Source organism: Penaeus vannamei, chromosome 41 (genome assembly GCF_042767895.1).
Source record: "Penaeus vannamei isolate JL-2024 chromosome 41, ASM4276789v1, whole genome shotgun sequence".
Classification (NCBI taxonomy): Eukaryota; Metazoa; Arthropoda; class Malacostraca; order Decapoda; family Penaeidae; genus Penaeus; species Penaeus vannamei.
The window spans coordinates 23,800,300-23,820,387 of NC_091589.1; the positions used below are offsets into that span (position 1 = coordinate 23,800,300).

The 20,088-nt window shown below is 36.8% G+C and overlaps 2 protein-coding genes across 5 annotated transcripts in view; one reads left to right on the plus strand and one right to left on the minus strand.

Annotated features, from left to right (window-relative positions):
* Nucleotides 1-5,422: 5,422 nt before the first annotated feature.
* On the plus strand, nt 5,423-13,327 carry LOC113800094 (probable serine carboxypeptidase CPVL). 2 transcript variants are annotated; one of them, XM_027350817.2, is made up of 10 exons: nt 5,423-5,540; nt 6,744-6,949; nt 7,260-7,379; nt 8,381-8,564; nt 9,498-9,644; nt 9,862-9,936; nt 10,943-11,109; nt 11,447-11,554; nt 11,965-12,111; nt 12,292-13,327. In XM_027350817.2, exons 2-10 carry the CDS (start codon nt 6,779-6,781, stop codon nt 12,586-12,588), a joined length of 1,416 nt encoding a protein of 471 aa, XP_027206618.2. In that variant the 5' UTR covers nt 5,423-5,540; nt 6,744-6,778; the 3' UTR covers nt 12,589-13,327. The 2 variants fall into 2 exon arrangements, with proteins under 2 accessions (XP_027206618.2, XP_069973839.1); XM_070117738.1 differs by lacking the exon at nt 5,423-5,540 and adding an exon at nt 5,746-5,806.
* Nucleotides 13,328-13,963: 636 nt separating this feature from the next.
* The window catches only part of LOC113813309 (uncharacterized), a 19,778-nt gene continuing 13,653 nt past the window's right edge, over nt 13,964-20,088 (minus strand). The window contains exons 3-5 of one of the 3 annotated variants that reach the window (XM_070117740.1): nt 19,364-19,432; nt 17,057-17,194; nt 13,964-14,820 (exon numbers count right to left, since the gene is read on the minus strand). In XM_070117740.1, coding sequence (XP_069973841.1) covers nt 14,782-14,820; nt 17,057-17,194; nt 19,364-19,432 — 246 coding nt within the window. In that variant the 3' untranslated portion in view covers nt 13,964-14,781. The remainder of the gene's footprint in view (nt 14,821-17,056; nt 17,195-19,363; nt 19,433-20,088) is intronic. The other 2 variants (XM_070117741.1, XM_070117742.1) reach the window with 2 other exon arrangements.

The window sequence follows — 20,088 nt, forward strand, 5'->3', positions numbered from 1 at the left end:
GCATCAATGACTTAAAAATCAAATGCACAAACAGAATAAGTATAAAGAAAAAAAAAATTATCATCGACCACATGGGGAGCAAAAAGAGAAACGATGATAAAATTCTATGACATTTTTATCAAACCAAAAATAGAATATGGCATATTAATCTATGGTACGGAAAACAGAAATGAAAAAAAGGAAATTATTCAAAACAATGCATTAAGAATAGTTACAGGTTGCTTAACAACCACTTAAGTTGCGGCATTATACACCCTAATAAGATGCTCATCAAAAATTTAAGTAAAAGAACAAGAATATACTCAAATGTTTAAAATACTAGAAAAAACCGGAGAATACAAAAATAAAAAACCTGATAACAACAAACATAAAAGAATACAACCCCATAAAAGACAAAAGAACCTTTTACATATATAGAGTCTTCGGAAATTGTAAAGAATTACAAATATAAGAAACAAAAGCATTGCCAAATATAACTCCCATCCCACCATAGTTCGACATTGTTAACAATATAGAAACAATTTTTTATAATCATCAAACAAAGGATGTCCCAGAACAAATAATAAAACCACAATATGCAATGTTGGAAAACACAAGATACCTGAATTATAAAAAAAAATATTTTAGACGGCTCAAAAATATATTGATTCCACTTTAGCAGCAATATACAGTCAAGATAAAAATATAACAATATGGAAATTGCCATTCGAAACTGAAATAACAGAAGCTGAATTTTTTTGCTATAAAAAAGGTTTAAAATATATACAAAACAATGGATTATCAAAATCAGTAATATTTTCTGACTCAAAATCTGCTCTACATCTATTATCCAACACGAGACCTAAAGATTTTAAACATATATTTGAAATACAAGAAATCATATACACACTAGTAAAGCAAAACAAATACTAGCTTTACAATGGATACCTTCACACGAAAACTTGAAAGGTAATGAAATAGTTGATCAGGCAGAAAAAAAAAACAGTATAAGAAATCCCATAATTATATGAAAAAAAAAAAAAAAAAAAAAAAAAAAAATAATAAAAAATAAAGATTAACAGAGGAATAAAAAATCAAAACAACTGGAAAAGACAACTAAACACAATCCTTAACGCAAAGAATTCTCTTTTGAAAAACACAGAACCTCAGCCATGGACAAGATCTAAAAACCGAAAACTATAGATAACAAGAATAAAACCCACACGCACAAGATTAATCCAGCACCTACATAGAATGAAAATAATAAATGGCCCACTCTGCAGATGGTGCCATAACGAAGAAAATATAGAACACATAATATTCCAATTGTAGTGATAATTTTACTCTTGAATGTTTTTTATCATCATCTTGCCCCATGGATATTCCTTTATCAATTAATGTTCAATCTCTGTGGTAGCGTTAGCATGCTAATATTCCTGCGGGAATATGCCGAGCCGGCGTGGCTAGATTCAGGCAAGTGTATATATATACACTCATGATCAGATTAATCGATTGGTAATTAATTTATTTGAATAACAAAAGAAAAAGACAAGATCAAGCTCATTTTTTATTATGTTTTATTTATCTTCAAAATGTCTTCCTTCTTTCCACATCGCAAAGTGTTCTTTATCTGTCCTGGCCATGATTTGACCATACCCACTACCCATGGAAACCTCGATAAAATGTGCAAAATAATATGCAGCAAATAAAAAGAAATATATATAAAAAATTCAACAGCCAAAAGGGATATTACTGAGATCAGTACGGTTAAAAAGAACTGAGTGCTCATAAGCAAGTCTGCTGGCGAATAACTTTTTTATTTTATTTTTTTACTTTTGTTGGATTTCTTGGCTATCAACTAACGGCATGTGGCCAAGGTTAATAAGCCAATGGATCCTATTTATTCTTTCAATCTAAATAAGGTCAAAGTTTTGTCTCCCTTAGAAAAGCGATTACTTTATGTATTATTTTTTCATTGTCTGTTAGTAAATGTTTAAAGGCAAATTCTTTATTTTTAATTCGGAAATGATTTATTAAGTGTTGTCTATTATGACTATACTTTTGGCATGAAATTAGCAAGTGACATTGTGATGCTGGTGTTGCAGTCTGGGCATTGTGGAGGGAAGGTTCTTTCTATGTAGGGAGTGAGGTGTTCCTGTCTGACTTTGTTGGTCAGTTACAGGTCGGTCCACTCACTTTGCCACAAGAGATGGATTTTTGCTTTTATAAGAGACACAAAACACCTGAGATCTGCCCGGACTATGCTAAGGTCCAGATCGCCAGTTGACCCGGCTAATCGGTCAGCCTGCTCCTTGCTATGGATATCAATTGATAAGTGGCCTGGAACCCATATTAGCATGATTGATTTGTTGGTAGGTAATTTTCTATATTACGTCCGCATAGCCGATATCGACGATTTTGGTATCGTTGGATTCCTCTCACTCTATACAATGCAAATATATAGTTTTTATTGCGCGGAAACCCCCCGTTAGCGACAAACTTGGCCCCGATAGCAGGGGAGGGCATGGAAGGTTCCAGGGAAAATGCGGGGTTAAATAGCACTAATAATATAGCGCACAGTGAAAATAACCATGGTTATTCATATAACTTTCCACTGCAGGGGGCTGTGCTCCCTGCAACCCCCTGGGGGGGGCTACCGCCCCTCAACCCTCACCAAGGAAACAAAACCTCTACCACGTATTCCCGGCAGGCTAGAGCGTTACACAATCATCGTCGATGTCGGAGCGGCGGGCGTAATACAATTACCTTGTAAGATTCCCACTGAATCAGCATATTAACCTTATTATAGTCAGCATTGTATATAGAGACGATTGTAATATAATCAGGATGAACAGGGTGGCCCGCTCTCGTCGGCGGGTTTTGCGCCTCTTTCGATGTCACACCGATGGCCTCAAGGTCGAGTTTCCCTTCCTCTGGAATAACGACATTCGTAATCCTAACCGAAATAACCGTCGCGTTCAGAAGTCAGTCATAGCCGCCGCGATGGCCGAGTGTGGAGGGTGCTCGTATTCGGAGACGGATTTTCTGCGCGAAATTGCAACTAGCCAGGAAAAAATGCTAGAGATGTGCTTCCGCCACGGCCTCCTCCGTCGGGAGAAAGCCTGCGGCAGGTGCGGGCAGTCAGCACGCCTAGACCTGAAATAGAAAAGACCTGCCGGATGCACCCTGCCTCCTTCACATTCTGCGGCAAAGGAGCACCCTCCCTACTAATTAGTGGCATTAATCAATCTGGTTAGTACCTTAAAAATCCTAGGTTATTGTAGGTTTTCGGCTCCGCATATAGTTCGTGTGCGCTCTATCCTGCCGTGAATAAGTGGTGGAGGTTTTGTTTCCTTGGCGGGGGTTGGGGGTGGCGGCAGCCCCCCTAGAGGGGGTCGCAGCCCCCTGCAATGGAAAGACATGTGAATGGCCATGGTTATTTTCACTGTGTGGTTATATTATTAGGGTAATTTTATATATTACGTCCGCCGCTCCTACATCGTCGCCCCCACTATCGGGACCAAGTTTGTCGCTAACGGGGGGGGGGGGGATTCCGCGCAATAAAACCTACATATTTGCATTGTATAGAGTGAGAGGAATTCAACAATACCAAAATCGTCAATATCGGTTATGCGGACGTAATATAGAAAATTACCAAGTGAACTTGACGAATCAGAAAAAATGACTATTCTATCGTGGGTCGTCGATAGTGCAAAATCAATAGCTTTGTCAATAGCAAAAAGTTCGGCAATAAAGATCGATGTATGATTCGGCAATCTGAATCTCAACTCACATTCAGTCGACCATACACCCGCACCCACAACTTGCTCGGTCTTGGAGCCGTCGGTATATACATGAAAAAAGTAGATGTTTAATAAGGATCTCTCTGAACCCCTGGCGTACCTCCACCTCCGGCGTCATGGTCGATGGAAGACAAGGTTCCATGATGGTAAAAATTGGGCGTTTCCCATGGCGCTATATTTGTTTGAACCAGGGTATCGATGGTAGAGAGATCTATACCTACTTTTTGGATGAGGTCGTGGAGTCTTGCGGTAAAGGGCCTAATGGCACCATTACCATTAGGGTGTTTCGGGTCTCAAGCTGAGGTCAGTTGGAGGGGAGGTACTCCCGACTCCACCTCAAGACTTGAGCATTTGAGGGCTCCAAGACATCTACGCACACATACACTCTGCACAGTATTTAGTCCATTCAAATTTGAGTCTGATGCCGAACCACATAAAGAATAACAGCAGGTATTTTATAGTAAATCTTTCAAGGAGGAAGTAAGCCGCAGGTCCGTCGCGGGTGGCGCCATCTCTTGTCATTCTCTTCCCGTCGCAGCAGAGATGGGAGACTAAGGCATTTTGACCACTGGCGGGATTTCGGGTACAGTACATCACTACACAATGTCCACGATTTCATTCCAGCAGAACGAATCTAAAAGAAGCTCTAAGAAAAATAAAAATATACAACCCTAATATAGACATTATTCACAGGTGCAGATCATTTAAAAGAAAGAATATAAAAGAAAATGGATCGAGGGGGTATTGACTACACGAATGTCTAAAACCCTATAATAGAAGAAAGAAGAAGAAGAATATTAATTTTACTTTCCTTTTCTTCTTCTTTCTTTTTATAGGGATTCAGACCAAACTTCACTATGCAATTATCAGTTTGTTTGTTTTTTTCAATACAGAGTCAACAGCACGTGATAATGTCTGTCATTGTCTTACTGTTGTAACCGAGCGGAGCTTTACTCTCACAATTATGAATCTTAGTTTTACTTTCCCATTCTTTTTCTTTCTTCTTTTATAGGGTTTTAGACCAAACTCTACTATTTATTTATCAGTTTTTATCTTCAATGCAGTCAAACGGATGTTTACTCACAATCATGATTATTAGTTTTCCTTTCTCTTTCTCCTTCTTTCTTCTTTTTATTTAATGCTGATAGTGATAACGATGACATTGATATCGATATTATCACCAATACACTCATCGTTACAATCATTAATATTAATTTACTTTCCTATTCTTCTTCTTTCTTTTACTTTCTTGTTCTTCTTTCTTCTGTTTTCCTATTCTTCTTTCTTCCACTTTCCTATTCTTCTAGGGTTTAGACTAAACTTTACATAATCATTTATCAGTTATTTTTTCAATACAGAGTCAACAGCACGTGATAATGTTTGTCATTGTTTTACAGTTTTTAATATTAATTTTACTTTCCTATTCTTTTTCTTTCTTCTTTTATAGGATTTTAGACCAAACTTTACTATTCATTTATCAGTTATTATCATAATTTGCTTTTAAATATAGAGTCAACAGCACGTGATACTGCTTGTCATTGTTTTACAATTTTGAATATTAATTTTACTTTCCTATTCTTTTTCTTTCTTCTTTTATAGGATTTTAGACCAAAGTTTACTATTCATTAATCAGTAATTATCATAATTTGTTTTTAAATATAGAGTCAACAGCACGTGATACTGTTTGTCATTGTTTTGCCGTTGTAACCGAGCGGATGTTTACTCAGTGTCACTCGGAGATAACCTTCGCCTCGACCGGTAACATACGTCCCCCTTTCTCCCCGTTTTTTCGCTGTAATTTCGTGATTTGGGGAGTTATTGGTTACTTGGCGAGTGATGGGGCTTTGATAAGGGGATTGTGGTTATTGTAGGATGTTTGGAAATTAAGAGGTTATTTTATTTTACGTAATTTCTTTTGTTTTCGTTTCGGTCTTTGTTGGTATGCGTGAAGTGGGGGACCTTTTGGTTCTTTGGGAATAGGAAGCAGTGTTGTGTCTTGCCTTGCTATATGTCAGTGGAAGAGGGTAAGACTCGTTCGTCCTTTAGTATAGCGAGGCATTACTACATTATTTTAGATGGGAGTATATGGGAAAATGTAGTTAAGTAATCAATACTTAGTTTTATCCGTTTTCAAGACGCGTATTGAATATCCTTTTTGTTTTATTTATTTTTTTATCAACTTGTAAAAGAAATATCTTATTTGAAAGGTATTTCTGATTTTGTTTTTATATGCACTATGTGAACCTTTTACCTCATAAAATGCACCAGGGTTTGTATTTTGTGTTGGGGGTTATGTTACCAAGAGCAATGGACAGAGATAGAGGGAAATGGACACTTCCATCTTATAGAGTATAAATAATAGTCGTAGACAACATATGCAACACAGGTACAGCTGCTGCGGCCCCATATTTACCATGGAAGGATAAAAATATCCCCTGCATATCACCACTCTGAGACTAAGTACATAACACCCTCACACAGCCAGAGTTCTGTTTTCTAGAAGTTGGCAGGAAGTGCTAATGAATGGGAGGACATAGATGTGGCTTGTCTTTCATCTAGGAAATAATGAGACAGTTGGAGAGGTTAGGCTTGGAGTCTTGGGTTCGCATGATACTCTTGGTTTGGGACTTTATCTCTATTTAGGGTGTGCTGATTTGTTACTGATTAATGCGCAGGTATGATACTTAGCTATGACAGTAGGTGGTATATAGGGTAGGCCTCTGGGTGTAGGGTGATGGTGGATGAGTCGGTGTGGCATATAAGCTGTTGGTGACAAACGAGCCCTGACATACAAGCTTCTTGTTAACATATTTTTAGAATAATATCACTTTATTTACTCATTATGTATATATACCAGGGATTTTGCTCTTCCAAGATGACTGAAAATTCATAAGTTGCCTTTAAAATAGACAACAATTTTATTAATAAAAATTAACATTTCTACTTCTCCTCTCCAAACAGGTAATGCATTAACAAACTGTCATCACTGAGTAAGAATGAAGTGCTTTGTGGTGTTACTAGCCCTTTCGGCTGTCACAGCTGCATGGCGAGGACCTTTCCGGAAGTTTTTATCGAGTGGTGGTGACCTTACAATTCCAGCAGAAGAATGGGAAGATGCTGGGAAACCCCTCTTCCTTACCCCCCTTTTGGAAGCTGGGAAAGTTAAGGTAATTTTATGCATGAGAAGTGGCATGTGGTAGGCATGCCTATGTTTATGTATGTTATTTTTTCATCTCTGTTACTTTTTAACCTTCTTAGTATATGCAAAGGAAGTAAGTTAAAGTGCACAATGATAGGAAAACAAAATAGATTCAAAATATCCTGTAAGAATGTATGCCAGTTAGATGAAGTAAACATAATGTAAGATCCTGGTAGAATAAAATATAAAAGAGTAAAATTAATTGCATCAAAAGGACATATCAAGTGAATGAGAAAATGAAATAGTAAATCATATAATTCATATTTTATTGTCAACAGGAAGCAAGGTCGTTAAGTCGTGTTAGCATGGGCCATCGCCACGGGCACAGTTTCTCAGGCTATTTCACCGTCAACAAAGAGTACAACTCCAACCTCTTCTTCTGGTTCTTCCCTTCGAGAGTAAGTTGATAACTATGATTACTTTGATCTTTCCCTTTGAATGTTTATCAGCTTTTTCTCTTGGCTTTGGTTTGGGGCTACTAACGTTTCTTTTAGGTGATATTGTGTGATATTTAAAAGAATCCCATTCTGAGAAGACTAATGAAAGTATTTGTTAAATCTGATTTTATTTTCAAATTTACCATTTTTATTTTGTGATTGTTGATGTGGCTATTATTCTACTACTTCTCTTTTTTTATTTTCCCATTTAAAGGGTCTTAGATTAGATTTCTTTGGTTCTGCAATATAGATATATAATGTCTATCATTTTTTTTCTTTGTAGATTTTTTTAGTATATTGAACTACTTTGTGAGGGTCTTGGTTTATTTTTTTCTGTCGATGACCCCTAAAAATTCTTTGCTTCTTTGATGTAGATATATAATGTCTATCATTTTTGTTCTTTGTAGATTTTTTTTTGTATTTTGAAATCCTTTCTGAGAGTTTTAGATTATTTTTTCTGTCGATATCCCCTAGATTTCTATAGTTCTTCGAATTAGTTATATAATGTCTATCATTTTTGTTCTTTGTAGCGTTTATTTTGGCATGTTGAACTCCTTTGTAGATAGTTGCTCCTCACCGATAAAGAACAGGCTTACGCTTGGTTTGTGAATTTTCTTTTCTTCAGGCCTTTCGAACACATTGTTTGGAATAAACCTCAGATAATAAAGGAAGAGTGTTTAGCAGATTCATTTTTTTATATACCACCTGCAAAAGGGGTGATTTTTCCAATTTTGTTTTTTGTGGGTGTTGTTTCTGTGGTCATTTGTTATCCATGTTTTAGCTGATCTTATGAAATTTATCGTTGCTTTTGTTATTATTCTTAACAATATTGTCTCTTTAGTATTGATGCATTTTTTGCACTACCTGCACCAGGCTAGGGCAAGAGAGGATTTCTAGAATTCCTTGTATGCAGATTATGGGATTTAGACTTGGCGGAAATGACTCTACTTCCTCCATTCCAGTCCAAGCCAGAAAATGCGCCAGTCTTGGTGTGGCTTCAAGGAGGGCCGGGTGGCTCGTCCCTCTTCGGACTCTTTGCCGAACACGGACCATTCACCATTGACCAGGACCTTCACATCGTTCCCCGCAAGTATCCCTGGACGAAGACCCACAATGTCCTCTATATTGACAACCCCGTTGGGACAGGTATGGGTTTTTTATTTTTTATTTTTATTTATTTATTTATTTTTTTTAATTCTTTTTCATTTCCCTTTTCTTTTTCCCTTGTTTTCTGACTCTTCCTCCTCTTCATCTGCCTCATCCTCTTCCTCTTCTCCTTTATCTGCCTTTTCCTCTTCTGTCTGTTCCTCTTCATCCTCCTCCTCCTCTTCTTTCCCCTCCTCTTCCTCCTCCTTTCTGTTCTTCTTCCTCTTCCTATTTTGCCTCCTCTTTCACCTCCTTCTCCTCTTTCTCATCCTCGTTCTCTTCCTCCTCCCCTTCCCCCACCCCTTTCCCCTCACCTTTCCCTTTCCCTTCCTGCCCTTTACCCATCCCCCACACCCTCCTCCTCCTCCTTCTCCTTCTCCTCCTCCACCTCTTCCTCCTCCTCCTCTTCCTCCTCCTCCTCCTCCTCCTCCTCCTCCTCCTCCTCCTCCTCCTCCACCTCCTCCTCTTCCTCCTCTTCCTCTTCCTCTTCCTCTTCCTTTTCTTCCTCCTCCTCCTCTTCCTTTTCTTCCTCCTCCTCCTCTTCCTCCTCCTATTCTTCCTCCTCCTCCTCTTCCTCCTCCTCCTCTTCCTCCTCCTCCTCTTCCTCCTCCTCCTCTTCCTCCTCCTCCTCTTCCTCCTCCTCCTCTTCCTCCTCCTCCTCCTCCTCCTCCTCCTCCTCCTCCTCCTCCTCCTCCTCCTCCTCCTCCTCCTCCTCCTTCTCCTCTCCTGTTATTTGAAGATGATTTGCTTGACGTGTCAGTTGTGACTGGATTTGAAAATATTGTTGATCTCATTTGTGATGTAGGTGAAGATACAGAGCGTATAAGATGTAAGATATATATTCTTATGACTTGTCTGTAGTTTTTGCATGATTCTAATGCCATGACATGATTATGTATTATGTGAATATCAGCATTTTTATTAAATTTCCAGGGTTCAGCTTCACAGAAAACGATGCAGGCTATGCCAGGAACCAGACAGACGTTGGCCGTGATCTGTACGCAGCAGTTTTGCAGTTTTTCACCCTCTTCCCAGAATTGCAACGGAATAGCTTCTTTGTTACTGGAGAATCATATGCTGGTATGTGGGAGAATAGTGACTGATTGATAAGTATGTGAGCTGTCATTAGCCCTTGATTTTTTTTTTTTTTTTTTTTGTAGAATTAGTGTTTTGATTTTTTATGATGCTAGGTCGTGAAAAGAACAAAATAACAGATATGAGGTTAAACTGTGTGACTGTTCTTTGTTATGAGCACCATTATTAGTGTTTTCATACATGTATATATTTAAATTTACAGGGAAGTATGTTCCAGCTTTAACATACACCATTCATAAGGAGAACCCAACGGCAAAAATCAAAATTAACTTGAAAGGTGAGTTTAAGGTATTCTTTTCAGTTGCGGATTAGCAAAAGGTTTGTTGATATTGAGAAATAAGGATTAACGGGAAGAATTGCGCATATGTTTTGTATTTATATTAAGATACATTTTGATATATTGGCTCAAATGATGGGTAACTTTTTATAGAAACTGGTGTGTATTTATATATACATTTTCTGTACTATGAGTAAGATGATATTATTGATACATTGGAGTAAATATTATGATTTTGCGTAAGCTGAGGGTATCTTGATTTTGGAAAGTGATAGGAGTATTTTAACCAGCAATTTTATTTCATTATCATCACCTATTATTTTCATCAATAACCTCATCATCACCCTTATTATCATTATTATTTGTATTACATCACCTTCTCCCTCTCCTTTTCTATCATCTTCCTCTCCCTCTCCATTTCTATCATCTTCCTCTCCCTCTCCATTTCTATCATCTTCCTCTCCCTCTCCCTCTCCCTCTCCCTCTCCCTCTCCCTCTCCCTCTCCCTCTCCCTCTCCCTCTCCCTCTCCCTCTCCCTCTCCCTCTCCCTCTCCCTCTCCCCCTCTCCCCCTCTCCCTCTCCCTCTCCCTCTGCCTCTGCCTCTGCCTCTGCCTCTCCTTCGCCCTCTCCCTTCCTTCATCCTCACCATCACCATTGAAATTGATAATATTGTTATATGCAATAACAATAATAATAAAAATATTTTCCTGAAATTCCCATTTTCTTGTGGGATCTATGCATAAACAGTCATTACCCCATTGTTGTCTGGGTAATCACACTGCCCACTGTTGTTTTCTTTAGTGAATTGCATTTGCACAGCGACGGCTCTTCAGCTACTCAGCCACCAAGGAACCAAAAAATAAGCCTACCGCATCCTCAACCGATTTCCCCTTTCCTTGAGTTGTCAGAAAAAAAGTATTTACTTTTTTTTCCTAATACTGTTGATATTGATGTTTTTATTTGACATAATGATCATGTGTTTAAAACCTTTGTCCAATTTTCGCAGGTATGGCTATTGGTGACGGCCTCTGCGACCCTGTGTCAATGGTCGATTACGGGGACTTCCTGTACCAGGTCGGCCTCATCGATGACTTGGACCTCATCTACTTCAAGCAGGAGAGTGCCAAGGCGGTGGACTTCATTAACCAGCAGGAGTGGATCAAGGCCTTTGAGGTAGTGGCGACCGCGTAGAGTGATTGATCGATTGGTTTTTATTATGGTTGTTGTTATTAAGATTTTCTAGTGAAGGGTTTGTTTTGTTTTTTTTAATTTTTTTTTTTTATTATTATTATTGATTGGGATATAGATGCCTAATGCATCATCGTCGACGTTGACTTGGACCTTGACGTCATCATCATCGTAATCACCATCACCAGTGCAATCAGTACATCTTTTCGTGCCTTAAATAATTTTTTAGCATTCCCATTTTATGTTCTGTCCCAAAAAATAAAAAGATGCAGTACCGTATAAAAGTTATCAGTGAAGAATCGGTTTGATATTTCCCCAACAGGTGTTCGATAGTCTTCTGAACGGCGACAAAACAGAAGGTCCGTCGTACTTCACCAATGTCACTGGACTTACCAACTACTTCAACTTCCTAGCACAAGGGGAACCTAAGGTATGGTCTGCGTGACTTAGAGAACAGAATTAATGGCAGTCGTTCAAGACGTTCATAATTTAATGCTAATGCTCCCATTTGCGTTACTGTCGTCTCTCAATTTATTTTCATATTTGTGTATGTTTTTGCTAAAATGGCTTTTGAAAATGCAGGCTCTGGAGCATTATGAAGTGTAAGAGAAATGTAATATAGATTAATAGACAAAGCTAATAGCTAGAAAAGGATACGGATAATAATTTTTATTTATGAAAGTACAAAAACTTAATAATTGATTTTCCCAATGTAGGTGTTGTTTTCCTACTTTTTTATATGTTGCTCTGCAATTTCTTTTTTTGAAATGAATACTAAAAATGCTTCAATTTATCAAGTAAAATCAACTTTTAAATCACAGAAGTTGCATCTTTCTGTAGGACATGAGTTACTGGGAGCAGTACATCAACCGACCTGGTGTGCGAAGGGCCATTCACGTTGGTAATCTGACATTCCATGACGGCTCTGAGGTGGAGACTCACCTCTTGGAGGACATCATGAAGAGTGTGAAGCCTTGGATTGAAGAGGTAGGAAGGAATTTTGATAGTGTGTTGATGTAGATTATTATTATTATTTTATTTTTCTTATTACTGTTTTAGAAATTACTACTGGTGTGTTTAAGCTTTAAATACTGAAGATGTATGCTGTAATATTTGCATCCAAGGTATTTACTGAGCATAATTGACCCCTGACCTTCACTTCTGCAGTTGTTGGATAACTATAACGTGCTGATATACAATGGGCAACTGGACATCATCATAGCCTACACCCTGACCGAGAACTTCCTTAAGACCCTTAAGTGGGAACGTAGTGAGGAGTTCAAGAGCTCGCAGCGGTACATATGGCGTGTGGACGATGGTGTGGCTGGGTATGTGCGAGAAATCCCTGGGTTCGTTCAGGTGATGATCCGGAATGCAGGTCACATGGTCCCATATGACCAGCCCAAGTGGGCGTATGACATGATCAGTCGCTTCACATCGGTCAAGTCCTTCTCAGAAGCTTAAGGGTTGTTTTGGATGTGCGTGGCTAGCTGGGTGAAATTGCTTGGTCTGATTTAGCAGTATGTGTGGAAAAGACAATTGATTTTTTCCATACGATGAGGTCAAGTTGAGGAAGGCTCATAGAAAGTCTTTCATTAAATATAATGGACATATAAATTGTCTTTTGAGAAAGTTTCATGGAGGAGGCATAGATTTAGTCATACTTCAGAGGTTGTATTAATACATAGCTTGCACTGTGATATTTAACAGTGATTTTCTCCCTTTTTATAGCATTTGTCTGCTATATGACAGTATGCTCAGAGGGTATTCACATGACAGGAAATACGTAAAGATATATTCCATGTAAAAATTTTTGTTTGTCAACAGGGTCACCAGAGATTCTATAAAGCTAGTATTATAAAGTAAGGTAATAAATATTGCATTTTAATATACATGAAATGGGAAATTAATATTTCTTTCATTCACAGTTTTTACATGCTTCTTAGTTGCAGAAAATACAATGGATTAGAGAAATAAAAAAAAATCCTGTATCATGTAAATTTAGGATCTGAAGATTTATTTAGAGATAGTATATACTGACTATATTGACATAGTAATACTCATTAACAAAATGACATTTTAATTTCACTCTGAATTTTAGTAATGATAAAACAGAGAAGTATGTTTTTAATCAGTATTCAGAGAAATTTTGTCTTATTTTTTGTAGGAAGCAAAAGTATGAATAAAATCATTTTTGATTAAAGATAATGTGTTTTTCTGACCAAAACAAATGTTCTTTCATATCCTTGTCAATAGAAACGCACCAATCTTGGCTACGTTATTAACTGGGTAAGAAAGAAGAACATTTATAATGTAGCTTCCAAGATTACTGGTCGTTTCATAAGACTGGAACTAAGATAAGGATTTGAGTCCATGTGGAATATTGTTGCCTTTGTCAAGATCTTGATACACATTAACAGGTAATTTCAGTGATTTGATTTTTCCAGACTTCAGGTTTCAGTATTCTTATAACACATTATTTGTTTGTTTGTTTTCTTTTCCCTTTTCTTTATCCCATAGTTCATATATCATTTAGTTTAATTTTCATGTGATAGAAAAACTGCTCATATTTATCAGTGATTCCAGTTTTTAGTGTTACTAGACCATTTGGAACTACTTTTTATGTTTATATATGATTTTATACGTGTATCTTGTAGAGGATATGATTGAGAGAGAGGAGGAGAAAGAGAGAAAGGAGAGAAAGAAGAAGGAGAAGAGTGAGGGTGAAAGTGAAGATGCCAGAAGACCAGTAGAAAGAGGGATGATGTAAATGCTGGTAGACGAGGTTTGTGTAAATCTTTATATTTATGATAAAAAGGGATCCGATTAATTCAGAAAATTTGTGTATCATTTATTTAAAGTACGAGCATTACAATAGAATTTCTAAAAATAAATTTTAAAGTGTTTTGGTTGTCGATAACTGATTTATGTCCTGGTAGTGTCATGTTAGAGCACTTTTTGTGATAATTTACATTTTGATTAACCATGTATGAAAAAATACGGGCCAATATTATATACAAAATGCACAAAAATGTATATGGCAGAGCGTGAATGGAAAAAAAATGTTTTTATCCTATCCAAAAAAAAGAAAATAATTCAAATGCTCAACAAAAGTAAACAAAGACACAACACAGTCTCCTTTTTTGGACATGACGCCCATTTTCTCTTGTGTTACATTCGTTTACATAAAACCAAGATCTGAAACCCAGTTACTTTTTTCTGGTGACATATCAGTGCTTTGCATCCCCATCCCCGAGCGGAAATCAGCTTCAAGGGAAACCGAGCCAACAACCGACAAGTCATCTTTATCTTCGGAAGTAACAAAGTTCCAGATCTCGTCGCAGTCTTAGTCTCCGGCCGCGTCCAAGTTGCAGAAAAGGTGTCTCTTGAAAAAGATGACTTCTTCACTTCGTCACTCACTTCGTAGAACTTTTTTTTTTTGAGAGAGAGAAAAAAATGTTGCCCGTAGTACGCCTTTGACGTCAGCAGTCAGTCGAAGCCAGATATCGCCATTACAAAAAACAAAAAAAACAAAAAAAACTTTGTCTTCTTATCTACTTGATTATGTAGAATAGCTATGATCAGGATTGGAAAAAGTATATGCCTTTTTCTTTTTTTTATATTTGTCTTGGGATGAAGGATATGTCCGTCAGGTGTTTAGAAATCTTCCGCGGCCTTCTTCAACATCCTTCTCACCTGAAAATAGCGTTGAGAATATATTAAATTTCATACGACGAAAAAAAAGAGAGTCTGATTCCGCCATTTTGTTTTATTTCAAAATTTTCTATGTAAATAGATAAATGTCACTATATTTCAGTTCAGTATTATTATTTTTGTCAGTTTTAGTGTTTATTTATACTTAAATGAAGAAGAAAAGATCAAGATAAAGCGAAAGAAATGATGATTGTGATAGACGGAGAATAAGCAAGCTGCCGGCATGCAAAACTAAGATTGTATTTTTTATGTTGTACAATATACAATATCTTTTAATTTTTTTTTTGCTTGATATCTGCTGTGTGTTTTTTTTTCATCTTCTTGTAGTCCAATCCTCTTTCATTCAGTCTCACTAGCTCTTTTACATTTATCTTTACTTCAAATACCATGTGATTTATCGAACTGAAAGTAACTGCTCGGAATTTTAAACCGAAATGAAGAGCATGAAATAAAGAAAAAAGGAGAAAGATTTTCCTCAGAATAGATTCCAAGAGCAACGAAAGTGGAGACGAAGGATGAAGAAAAGTGGCAAAAGAAGACGAAATGATGTAGTTGATTAATAGAGTGGTTCACCTTTCAATGGTTGCCTGTATTTATATCAATTGGTGTTCGGCTTTTCCGCCAAGGTAACCCCACGAGAGATAATAGTTAGCTGACTGAAATAAAATGAAAAAAAACTAAAATGATTGTTTGTCTTTTCTTTTTTAAACTTCGTAACATGCTTTTATTAGAATGGAATAAATAAGAAAAAAAAAAATGGAGAAGTAATGGTTGTGTTTTATCTTTAAAGGGGGAGGGGGGATTAAGGTTAATATCTAAAAATAAATTTGGAGTTTTAGATTGTTTGGTGGTTAATGAAAGCGCCAAAACTAGAAAAAAAAGAAAAAAAAGAGGGTGAAGTATATATTTTTCCTTTTTTTTTTTTTAGAAACATGAAAGTTCACCTAGTATGAAAAACACGTCAGCACTCGGCACACTACATTAAAAAGAAAAGAAAAGAAAATAACCAGGATAGAACAACAATAGAAAGGTAAACGGAATCCATAACTACAAATTCATGTTCAAAAAATATATTTTTGAGATACACGATCGAATCCGCATAGAATTATAGATCTGCAGAAGCCCAAAAAATATTGCTCTCCTTCCAAGTACATAATACATATTAAATCTAAATATGTATTAAATACTCTCAATTAGCCAAAAATAATCTAAAAATTATCATATATATATATATATATATATATATATATATATATATATATATATATATATATATATATATATATATATATATATATATATATATCGAAAGAGAGGAGGCAGACAGACAGACAGAGAGAAAAAAAGAGACAGAGATAGAAAGCCAGACAGAGAGAGAAAGAGACTGAAAAAGAGTGAGAGAGAGACAGAGTGAGATAGATAGATAGATAGATAGAAAGAGAGAACGAGAGAACGAGAGAACGAGAGAACGAGAGAGAGAGAGACAGACAGACAGACAGACAGACAGAGACAGAGAGACAGACAGACAGAGACAGAGAGAGAGAGGGAGAGAGAGAGAGAGAGAGAGAGAGAGAGAGAGAGAGAAAGACAGACAGACAGACAGACAGAGACAGAGAGACAGACAGACAGACAGACAGAGACAGAGAGACAGACAGACAGACAGACAGACAGAAAGAGAGAGAGAGAGAAAGAGAGAGAGAGAGAGAGAGAGAGAGAGAGAAAGAGAGAGAGAGAACTAGAGCTAGATAAGCAGAGAAGAAAAAGCCAGTTACAAGAAAAAAAAGTAAAAGAAAGAAAGAAAGAAAAAGAATGGACAAAGATTGATCAGGGACGTTAAAGAACGTATTTTCTTCCGGTAAGAAAAGAAGAAAAGGAGCGAATAACCGAATGACAGGGAATAAAGAAAGCACAAAGAGGTCTCATGACCCCAACATTCCACGACGGAAGCGAAATACACTAATTTCTATTTCAAGTCAGCAGTAAATTTCTATAAAGTCGACTACAGGATATAGCAGCCCAACGGGAAACAGACAAAAACGAAAAAAGCAAAAGAAATTAAGACAGAAAAAGATTATAAACGAGGGCTACGTATACAGAAGGTGAAGGTCTAAAAAATATATCTATTTTGAATGCGTCCTGTAGTTCATTTTTTTTTTTTTTTTATCCCATTGTTTCTTTAAGCCTTCGCACTCGAGGGTCGGGTTTCCTAAGGACATACCCGAGTGGAAGCGGTCATAGTCGAGTCTTCCTTGGCCAGGGAGGTCATCTCGGAGGACGAGAGAGCCGCCTTGGAGGAGGAAAAGGAAGATAAAGTGTCTCCCGCCGTCGCTACTTTCGAAAAAGCCGACGGGGACACCTGGTGGGGGAAAAAAGAGGCAAAGACTGCTGAATAACTTCTTAAAAAATGCTTTCTTTCCCTGTTCTTTTCCTCTGTGTGTTTTCCTTGCCACCGGGGATGTCGTTGCTCCCCTTGGACAAACGGGTGGTTGTCTTGTCATTCGAAGAAAAAGAACATGAGGGTAAAAAAAAATTTTTTTCTAAGGAGTGAATGCTATAATAATTGATGAGGAAAAAAATGATTGCAACAATTTTCTCATATTCTAAAAGCGAAAAGTCAAAGAAAAGATATTGTGACTTTTCTCTCTAGATCTGTCTTTACCTTATAACCTTGGCGAAGAGTAACCGTTATAACTATCTCAACGTACTTTTTCATTTGTTATGGATTCGTTAACCTTAAAAGGAGTAATGGCAGGGTGAACATGTAGCCATTGAAGTCCTGTTCATAGCAACAGCTCGCTTGTAAGAAGGATTGGGAAGGATTAGGGGAAAAAAAATTGCTTATTAATCCAGCATGCACAACTTACGAAAAATTTTGATTCTTAGAGGAGCGATGCGCAAAATTTACAGCTGGAAATTGAGAAAATGGAAATATGATGAGCATTCCTGATTTTATTTATCTTTCCACATAAGTGATAAAAAAATCCTGTTCTTGTTCAACAGGTTGACAGAGAGACAATGTCGATAGACAAACGAATAGATAGACAAATCACTGCTCATAATTTCCATTACCATATCCTCTGCAGAAGCATAAGTGATAAAGCTGAGGAGAAGAGCTGAAGGAAAAAAGCAGGTACGTTTTTATTTTTTTTCTTCCTTTATCAAGCCATCCTCAATTTTGGGGAAACTTACATGCAAAGAAACTTTGAAGCTGATTTATATGCGGTTCAAAAATTTCTGTAAGAAAGAGCACAGTAAATGAAAATCAAAAGATATGGAAACGAGTGTCGTACAATAATGCTTAAAATAAAGAAAATAATAATATTATGAACACATTCGCCCACGCAGGGACGAAGTGGTACCGGGGGCCAAAGATAAACAAATTTAGATCCGTTTCCCCTAAAAAATTCAAAAGCTGGTCAAATAATTTTAATTCTCCGATGAAGAAACCAAAAAGTGTTGAGATCCAATGGAAAAATTAGGCCAGGAATTTCATTCGAATTAAAAAAAAAAGATGTATATGTCTGCAAGGAAGCAGCGTTGGTGTCAGATTTAAGTAACCGTTATAGTAATTATTACCATTGTGATTTCTATTTAAAAATCCAGAAAATCAGAAATACAACTAAAAGAAGTGCAAGAAGAGGGATACCGACACAGTGAAAATAAACTTTTACAAAACAAATTAAAAGAACCGTAACCGAATGAAATAAAGTGTTAACCGAATGAAATAAAGTGTGAACTGTTGTAGGCTGTGTCCTCCCTAAAACAGCTGGAGGGAGATATCCGGAACAAATTCTTGAAGACGACCTCTGCATATTAACTACTGTTGACTGAATACACGTGACGGCCATTGGTGAAAAGGAAAAAGTCATTCATTTGAAAAGGTAGACCAAGCAACTGTAACAGTTAGGTTAATATATCAATGAAGCGCATTTGTGTACAGATTTAAGTGTGTCATGTATATGTATAAAACCTTTAATACACATAGATAAATGAATACATTTAAGCAGGTATCTAGACGCATTTTTATTTTCCTAACACGGGCAATAAGTATAGACTGGGCGCCATTCTGTTACCAAATTCACTTCAAATTTTATCAATTTTGTTTTGATTATGTGGTCCTCTAGTGTCACTGACTTTGACAAGGCAATGTCTCACAAAAGCTCTACTGCTTCCATGCAAGACACAATACTCCAGAAGCTAAAATTTGAAAAGAACTTCGAGGTAAATTACACAATCTTATTTATCTTCGCTTCTTTGAAAGCCTAAATGAAATTAATCTCGAAAAGACCTTTGACCCCCTGTGACCTCTCGCCCAACCTGCGTGGTGATAAGAAAAAGGCAGTTAAAGCTGTACTGTGTATATGTGTATTTACTACAGCTTGTCTTGGCCCCATGCTTGCTGCGCGCTCAACCTAATTCTTTTTTCTCTCTCTCTCTTTTGAAGCTCTGAAGTCCCGAAACAAAGAGTGTGAATGAAACACGTGTTAGATATTTTTTTTTTATGAATGAACGACCATCCAAGTACCTCTCGGCGAAGTGGCTTGGAGTATTTACCAAAAGTGTCTTCGAGGTGCTGGATAGCCTCCCTGGAATCCTGTAAAGAGGGCTCTTGACTATAAAAGTAGTAAATGTACTTCGGTCTTGGCAAGAGATTGGATAAAGGATATAGAAGACTACCGCATGATAGATAGCCCGCCGGTTTGTTTTTTTACTACTTTTATAGTTAGGTATGGGTATAATTTCTGACTTTTTCTTATATGTAAGAGTAATTTTCATCTACAAAAAGGGAGAAAAAACCTGAAATGTAAACAACGGACCACCCCTTAATTAACTTAACTTAATTAACCTAGGAATGGATAAGTAAATAAACATACAAAAATAGTATGAAATAGTCCTTATCTATCGCTATTCTGACAATAACCGTCAATTAGTCATTTATTGGAATATTCTGCTTATATATATTCTTAAAGGCTACATATTGGCAGAAAAGTAGGAAAGAAAGTAAAAAAAAGAAAAAGAAAATTATGGTGTCACTTCCCTTATCTTTCTCTCTATACCTACTTCGCTGTCAATCGTTCTATTTATCTATATATTCTCATGATCTATCTATTCTTTCCATCAATTAATTTATCTATCCGTCCAATTTTATAGTCATCTATCGTATATCTACTATATATGCTTATCTATCCACCTGTTTATCTATTTTTTTCTAGAAAGGTATATTTTCATTTCCTTATTCATATATATCTA

Bases quoted from the DNA above. Each gene is read 5' to 3' on its own strand.
- LOC113800094 (XM_027350817.2), top strand. From the start codon at position 6,779: ATGAAGTGCTTTGTGGTGTTACTAGCCCTTTCGGCTGTCACAGCTGCA. The intron at 8,565-9,497 runs GTATGGGTTTTT...TTAAATTTCCAG, and splicing joins TGACAACCCCGTTGGGACAG to GGTTCAGCTTCACAGAAAAC. The intron at 11,110-11,446 runs GTAGTGGCGACC...TTTCCCCAACAG, and splicing joins AGTGGATCAAGGCCTTTGAG to GTGTTCGATAGTCTTCTGAA.